The sequence below is a fragment of the Cynocephalus volans genome, chromosome 4 (assembly GCF_027409185.1).
Source record: "Cynocephalus volans isolate mCynVol1 chromosome 4, mCynVol1.pri, whole genome shotgun sequence".
NCBI lineage: Eukaryota > Metazoa > Chordata > Mammalia > Dermoptera > Cynocephalidae > Cynocephalus > Cynocephalus volans.
Genome location: NC_084463.1, coordinates 107,095,848 through 107,104,243, shown reverse-complemented (window position 1 = coordinate 107,104,243; position 8,396 = coordinate 107,095,848). Strand labels below are relative to the sequence as shown.

At 41.3% G+C, this 8,396-nt stretch overlaps 1 protein-coding gene across 1 annotated transcript; it reads left to right on the top strand.

Annotated features, from left to right (window-relative positions):
- The first annotated feature begins 3,201 nt into the window (after positions 1-3,201).
- Positions 3,202-4,134, top strand: LOC134376384 (olfactory receptor 2AG2-like). Its single transcript, XM_063094961.1, has one exon. The coding sequence runs from the start codon at positions 3,202-3,204 to the stop codon at positions 4,132-4,134; it is 933 nt and encodes a 310-aa protein (XP_062951031.1).
- Positions 4,135-8,396: the final 4,262 nt, after the last annotated feature.

Here is an 8,396-nt window from a genome sequence, read left to right as displayed (position 1 = left end):
GACTTGCAATGCCAGTCTCTTGCAATGCAAGACTGGAGGAGCCTTTGACCCTTGCTCCTAGTCACTGCCATACACGCACCTGCATCCCACCCCGCCAGAAGAACCACCTCCTCTTTCTTCAGCATTTTGAACCTCTGCACCCCTCAAATGAATCCTGGCGTGGTTGGTATGGTCTGGAAGCTGTGCCCCTCCCCATCTGAGGTAAGGGCTCTGTCTGCTTCAAGGCAATATGTGGAGTCTGGAAGTCTTGAGAAACAGGGTCAAGACCTTACATTGCTTGCTTCTCAGACTGTCCAGTTTCTCGGGCCTTATAGCTCACTCACTCCTGTCTACTCTAATGCCTTGTACATTTACCCACCTTGCACATGTGGGGGCATCCACAGTTGTTCTGGACCACTCACCAGAACTGAGTTCCTAGAATTCCAGTCTCAGTACTTACCTTTGGTACACCTGGATTTTCCTGGCCTCCAGTAGTCTGATGTGGGTACCCCAATGAATAGCACCTCAAAAAAGAACTATCTAAAATCACTGGAAGTGCCTCTCCCCTACATGCCTGTTTGACAATAAGTCCAACGCCACAGAAAAAGTTCATTGAAGTCAATAAAAATGTTTGAATATACTGAGTAATGACACAGAGAAAAGAACTTATGAAAATAAGATCCCAAAAATTTAGCTCCATCTTTTTAATTGACTCTGACCATTTCCCATGAAGTACAATAATAACCCCTGTTAATCGCAGCCCTGCTGACTTCTCCTGGTTTGAGGTTACCACACTCCACCGGGAGTTTTCCAGAAAGGTGATCTTCCCCTGTATGCGCAGAGTGTGTTCTCTGGCCTTTCTCTTTAGATGGCCCTGCAGGGGAAGAACCAGTGAAAGGAACAGGAGCCAGGGCAAGTGTCTTGAATCAGAGGTAGGAGGCCTGTAGGCAGGATCCTGAGTCCCAGTTACACCACTTTACCCAAGCTCTGTGTTTTCTTCCCTTTGAAATCATGTCCAAACTCCTGGTGCAGAAACCTGGAGGAATGTGCCTAGCTAATATTTTTTGCCTTTGTTTCCTTATCCATTCACATTTTTATTCAACAACAAAAAAAGCATTTCAAGTCTAACATTTGCCAGGCACTGTGCTCAGAATTATCTTTGAATTTGTCTTTTGGTTGTCAATAGGCAAAAAAGGTCTTCCAGTCAATGTTTCTGAGGTTGAACCTGTAGATTTAATTTTGTAAGGCAGGAGAAAGATCTCAGACCCCCCAAATTGATGAGACACTGTTAGGTCCCTGGAACGGAGAACCTGACTTTTAGAAAGCCCCCACTGTTCAGTTTCGTTCCTCTAAGTTTCTATCTCCCTGAGTTTCTGTTCCTATGAGCAAGCTCTACCCGGAATGGAACATTGTAACCATCTTCCTTGACTAGGCCAGACTCCAATCTTAACCCTATGAAAGAAGACACCCAACTGTCTCTCGGCACTGATGCCATTTTTCAGCTCAGCCCAGCAGGTCTGCTTGCTCCTTGCTCATAAAATCCTTTTTCCATCCTCTCCTCGGCTAGCCTCTCCTTCCCTGGTGACCTTACAGACATGATTTCAAAGAGTGTGTTTTTCTGCCTGTCTTCTTGACCAGACTTCACTGTGGCAAAAGTGCAGGGACGACATTCTTGTACTTTATTTCCATGTCCATGTCCTGACCTTCACAATGTTATCCCCAATTTTTCTTTTATTATTATATTCTAACCCTTTTTGACTTAGCCAGCTCCTAATAATCGTCAGCCTACAGTTTATGTACCACTTTCTCTAGGAATCCTTTCCTAAAACCTCACTTGTAGAGTATGTTATAGTTTTGTTCATATATCAAACTTCACCACTGGATGTACATAGGTGTCTACGTGATAAGTTTTTCACTTCTATGCAATTGCCGTAGCTACAAGTACAGTATCTAATACATTGTAGGTCTTTTAAAAAATATTGAGTGAATGAATGAAAGGAGCTGGATCCTACGGGCCTTCCAATGTCAGGTTTTTATGATCCTACCTCTTAAGTGTCCCAACTCTGAGTTGACCAGAATGGTGACATAAATGAAAGATTGGAGGAGTAGGTGCAGTTGACGCAAGAGAAAGATGAAGAACTCTCCTTTTCTGTTCCAGACTGCCTCCTCAGTCTTCCATCCAACTGTGAAAGATCTGCATCCATCCAGAGCAAGCTAAGTGAACGCTGTCCCACACACCCCACACCCTCGTCCTTCTCTCCTCCTCAATCCCTGCCACTACTACTGGGTTCAGAGTTCCTCAGGATAAGCATCCTTCTTGTATTGCTAAGATTCATGTTCAGAGTGTTGCTGTGACTCTCGTGTAACATGATGGCTTTGGGCCTTATCTACAATGTCTCCTCTTTTGTAGCTCACGCCTTTCATCCTATACTGTAAACACAAACACCTGTCGTACCTCTACAAATCTCATGTATTTGTTGCCTTTTTTCCTGCCTCCTCCCGAGTAAACATCTTATCGTTACCTGCAAATATGCAAACACTTTTTGTACTGTTCCTCTAGGTTTATCTACAAAATCTATACCACCCCAACTGTTCAATTCAGTGCAGAATTTTCTTTCCCACAGCAGAACAGCAGAATGCTCATCAAGGATGTGAGGACACTTGAAGAGTCCAAGTGATCCAAAAACCCAGAGAATTTTCTGTTGAGGAATTTATCAAAAGCAATGACACCAGAGTGTAAAGGTGTAGGGGAGAAGACAACAAAGGGATTTTTACAAGCAAAACTTTAAAAACTGAATTGGAATCCTAAGTATATTTTAAGCAGAAAACCAGCTGGATGTTAAACCAATGCCCAGTGTATTTGTTTATCATGAACAGAGAGATACCTTCATCTATGGACAAAGATGTTTGCTTGGAATTGTTCTCCAGGATACCTCATAAAAAGGAATTTCTTAACAATTAGCAATTTCTGATATTATGACTGTTTCATTCTTAGCTGATGTTTTATCATAGTTCCGTAAAAAAAAGAAAAAAAGAAAAACACTCAGAAATTCACAAATTAGACAAAACAAAATTAGGTACCAAGAGGGAAACATTATCTCATAGAATTCCTTTTGGCCACCCCACAGTGAGCTGGGACAATCTGCAGCTAGGGTAAACTCCCTTGGAAAGGCTTTCACTGAGAATCCATCTGGTACTAGGCAACTAAGAGAACCACTCAGAATGGAGTTCTGGAACTCCACCTTGGGGACTGAGTTCATCTTGGTGGGGATTCTGAATGACAGCCAGTCCCCTGAACTGCTCTGTGCCACAGTCGCAGTCCTGTACATGTTGGCCCTGACCAGCAATGGCCTGATGCTCCTGGTCATCATAATGGATGTCCGGCTCCACGTGCCCATGTACCACCTGCTCGGGCAGCTCTCTCTCATGGACCTCCTGTTCACATCTGTTGTCACTCCCAAGGCCCTTGTGGATTTTCTGCGCAGAGAAAACACCATCTCCTTTGGAGGCTGCGCGCTTCAGATGTTCCTGGCACTGACACTGGGTGGTACGGAGGACCTCCTACTGGCCTTCATGGCCTATGACAGGTATGTGGCCATTTGTCATCCTTTGAACTACACAGACCTCATGAGGCCAAGGGTCTGCTGGATCATGGTGGCCATATCCTGGATCCTGGCATCCCTGAGTGCTCTAGGACATACCATGTACACCATGCACTTTTCTTTCTGCATGTCCTGGGAAGTCAGGCACCTGCTCTGTGAGATTCCACCCTTGCTGAAGTTGGCCTGTGCTGATACATCCAGGTATGAGCTCATGGTATATGCGACAGGTGTGACTTTCCTCTTACTCCCCCTTTCTGCCATTGTTGCCTCCTACACACTAATCTTATACACTGTGCTCCACATGCCCTCGAATGAAGGGAGGAAGAAAGCCCTGGTCACCTGCTCTTCCCACCTGACTGTGGTCGGAATGTTCTATGGAGCTGCCACCTTCATGTATGTCCTGCCCAGTTCACTGCACAGCCCCAGACAAGACAACATCATCTCTGTTTTCTACACAATTGTCACTCCAGCCCTGAACCCCCTCATCTACAGCCTGAGGAATAAGGAGGTCATGGGGTCCTTGAGGAGGGTCCTGGGAAAGCGGTGCTGCTGACACTCTCTGCCCTCTAGGGAGGGCTCATGGCTTGCTTCTCACTATTCCTTCCCCAAATCAAAATGCTCTATGCAATCACACTTTAATATGGTACTCTAAGATTTAATTGTTTGATCTGCTAGTGAAGATGAACAGTAGATGTACAGCTGCATTTGTACTCCACATCCTAAAAGTTCACACTGATTGCACTAATAATGATAAATCCCTATGTTGAGATAGTGGAAGAGGATAAAGAAAGGGGCCTGGCATTTCTACTTGGAAACTTTAACAGAGTCTTTGTGAAATGGTGCATTTTTGCAATGCCTAAAATGAATATAAGTTCCTAGTTTTTGTTATGTGCGGAAGCTCCAAAATACCTTATTTTTTCTTTACAGAAATAATCTTAAATTGCTTAATCTATAAAGCTAAACCACAATATAAGAGTGAAAGCTAATCTATAAAGTTAAACAAAGTTCATTGTAAAATCTGAGGAAATTCAGAAATATGGAAGGAAGCAAAAATCACCTATAGTGTTTTCCTTTCATCTTTTTGTTATACATACGTGTATTTTACTGAATTTATATGTATGTGACATGGGTTTTGTCATTTAAAGTTTGGTGAATCTTATTTCTTGATGTGTTAATGTATTAATGTGGAGGGAGAGGAGAAGAATGCCTGAGTTTGAATCTTTCCCCCCCTTTATTATCTGTGCATCTTTTGATACTAAATTAAACTTTGTTTTTAAAATTTTTTTACCTTTTATTTTTATTGGTTATGAATATTCATGAGATACAGAGCTGACTATCGCCCCTCATGCCCAAGATGTGAAGTCAGATTCATACTGGCAGCATACCCATTACCATGAATTGCATTTGTACCCTGTGTCCCCCGCAATTATCCCCATCCTCCCTTCCCCTCCCCCTATCTCCCCCACTCCACTTTGTAGCCCAAGTACATCCTCTCCATCTGCAAGTCCAATGCACCATTGTGGTCTTTCTTTCCTTCCTTCTTTCTCTCTTAGCTCCCACTTAGGAGTGAGTACATGCAGTATTTATCCCTCTGTGCTTTGCTTATTTCATTCAACATAAGTTTCTCCAGGCTCATCCATGTTGTTGCAAATGGGAGAATTTCATTCTTTTTTATGGCAGAGTAGTATTCCATGGTGTATATATATACCACAGTTTCCTTATCCAATCATACATCGATGGACATTTAGGTTGGTTCCATGTCTTGGTTATTGTAAGCAGGTGCGATGAACATGGGAATGCAGGTATCCCTTCGACATGATGATTTCCATTCCTCTGGGTATACACCCAGAAGTGGGATTACTGGATCGTATGGAAGATCTATCTGTAGTTGTTTGAGAAACCTCCATACTGTTTTCCATAGCAGTTGTACTAATTTACAGCCCCACTAGCAGTGCAGGAGCGTTCCCTTCTCTCCGCACCTTCACCAGCATTTGTTATTCGCCATCTTTTTGATTATAGCCAGTATAACTGGGGTGAGGTGGTATCTCAGGGTAGTTTTAATTTGCATTTCCCTGATGACTAGTGATGTTGAGCATTTTTTCATGTACCTGTTGGCCATTTGTATGTCTTCCCTTGAAAAATGTCTATTCAGCTCCTTTTCACATTTTTTAATTGAGTTATTTGTTTTCTTACTGTGTAATTGCTCGAGTTCCTTGTATATTATGGATGTTAATCCCTTGTCGGATGCATAGTTAGCAAAAATTTTCTACCACTCTGTAGGTTGTCGTTTCACTCTGTCGATTGTTTCCTTTGCTGTGCAGAAGCTTCTTAGTTTGACATAGTCCTATTTGTTTATTTTTTCTTTTGCTGCTTATGCTTTGGGGCTCATGTTCATAAAGTCTGTCCCCAAACCTAGTTCTTGAAGTATTTCGCCTATATTTTCCCTTAGTAATTTTACAGTTTCAGGTCTCATACTTAAGTCTTTAATCCATTCTGAGTTGATTTTAGTATATGGTGAGAGGTGCATGTCTAGTTTCAAAGCTCATTTTGATCATCTTAGAAGTGGTGAAAATTACAGGCCTGGGCTCGTGATGTTGTTGGCTATATTGAGTATGATAATAAGTGTCAGGCACTTAGATCACAGATTGGTAAACTATGCTTGAAACATGTTGGCTATTATAGGGATAAAGCCTTGGGAAAAAATTATTATTTTATTGTTGTTTTAATGTGTTAATTTTATTTATTTATTTTAATTGACAAAAAAGTACCTAATTATGTTTTAAAACAGGATGTTTTGATATATGTATATATTGTGAAATTGCTAAATCAAGCTAATTAACATGTGCTTTACCTCACATACTTATTATTTTGTGGTGAGAACAGCTAAAATCTACTTCCTCAATAATTTTTGAGTATACAATATGTAGAGCTAGGGCTGGGTCTGTAGCTCACAGATCCCTCAAGCCCATTGTCCAGACTGGGTCACAAACCCTTCACATACAGGTCTATGAGCTAGGTAACAGGAAAAATGTCCTTGGAGCCTTGGTTGAAGGAATAGTAAGCTTTATTCAGCACACACATGTCTAGGAGCTAGGTGGTCCAAAAAGAAAACTCAGAAATTCAACTGCTACCAGCAAAGTCCAAAGGAAAACTGAGCCGCTGCCAGCAAAGTAAACATATTCTATTTTTAGATGCAAGCTCTCTGCCACCAGCAGTTCAGGCCTTTGCTCCACAAACTCTAGAACACACAAGAACAGCAACAAAACAAAAAGATACATGGGTGTGCATGCTCACCAACTCCACCCACACACAACTTGTTTACAAAGAATGTGCTGCACCACCCTAAACTGGACCTGAGGCAAGGGGGCCTGACTAAACTATTCTATTTTCCCCACACAATATATTGTCATTAACTGTAATCACCGTGATGTACAATAGATCTGTTGAACTTGTTCCTTCTGTGTAACTGAAATTTTGTATTCTGTGATCCACATCTCCCCAATTCCCCACCCCAGCCTCTGGTAACCACCATTTTATTCTCTATTTGTCTGGGTTCAGCTTTTTAGAATTTACACAGTAGGCGAGATCATGTGCTAATATTCTTTCTGTGCCTGGTTTACTTCATGTACCATAACATCCCCCAGTTCATACATATTGTTGCAAATGATAGGATTTCCTTCTTTTTAAAGGCTCGATAGTATTTCATTGTGGTTATATGCCACATTTTCTTTATCCATTCTTCCACTGTTGGACACAGATACTGATTCCAAAGCTTGGCTATTGTGAATAATGCTACAATGAACAAGGGAAAGCATATATTTCATTGATATATTGATTTCATATCCTTTGGATTTGTACCCAGTAGTGAGATTGCTGTATCGTATGATTGTTCTATTTTTAATTTTTTCAGATTTACTACTAATTTACATCTTCAACAGCTGTGTGCAAAACTTCCCTTTTCTCTGTATCCTCAACAACACTTGTCACCACTTCTCTTTTTTATAATATCCATATTAACAGGTGGGAGGTGATCTATCATTGTGGTTTTGATTTTCACTTTTCTTTTTTTTTTTTTTTTCTTTGTCGTTTTTTCGTGACCGGCACTCAGCCAGTGAGTGCACTGGTCAGTCCTATATAGGATCCGAACCCGCGGCGGGAGCGTCGCCGCGCTCCCAGCGCAGCACTCTACCAAGTGCACCACGGGCTCGGCCCTTGATTTTCACTTTTCTGATGGCTAGTAATGTTGAGCACCTTTTCATGTATCTGCTACCTATTTCTATGCCTTCTTTTGAGAAATGTCTATTCAGGTTCTTTGCCCATATTTTACAGGTTATTTATGATTAGCCCCTCATCAGATGTACAGTTTGCAAATATTTTCATCCATTCTGTAGGTTATCTCTTCACTCTGATGACTGTCTCCTTGCTGTTCAAAAGCTTTCTAGTAAACATAGTCCCATTTGCCTATTTTTGCTATTGTTGCCTGTGCTTTTGGAGTCATATTCAAAATCTTTGCCCAGACCAATGTCATGGAGCTTTTCCTCTGTATTTTCTTTTAACAGTTTTAAACTTTTAGGTCTTACATCTAACTCTTTAATCCATTTTGAGTTGTTCTTTTATATGATGTAAAATAAGGGTCTGATATTCTTTTGCAAGTAGATATCCAGTTTTCCCAACACTTCTTATTGAAGAGACTGTCCTTTTTTCATTGTGTGTTCTTGGCTCCAAAATTAGTTGGCTGTGTATAAGGAAACTGGTATATCTACACAATGGAATACTACTCTGCTATAAAAAAGAATGAAATACCACCATTTGCAA

What these genes read in the sequence shown, in the direction of transcription:
- LOC134376384 (XM_063094961.1), top strand. Translation starts at nt 3,202, where the DNA reads ATGGAGTTCTGGAACTCCACCTTGGGGACTGAGTTCATCTTGGTGGGG.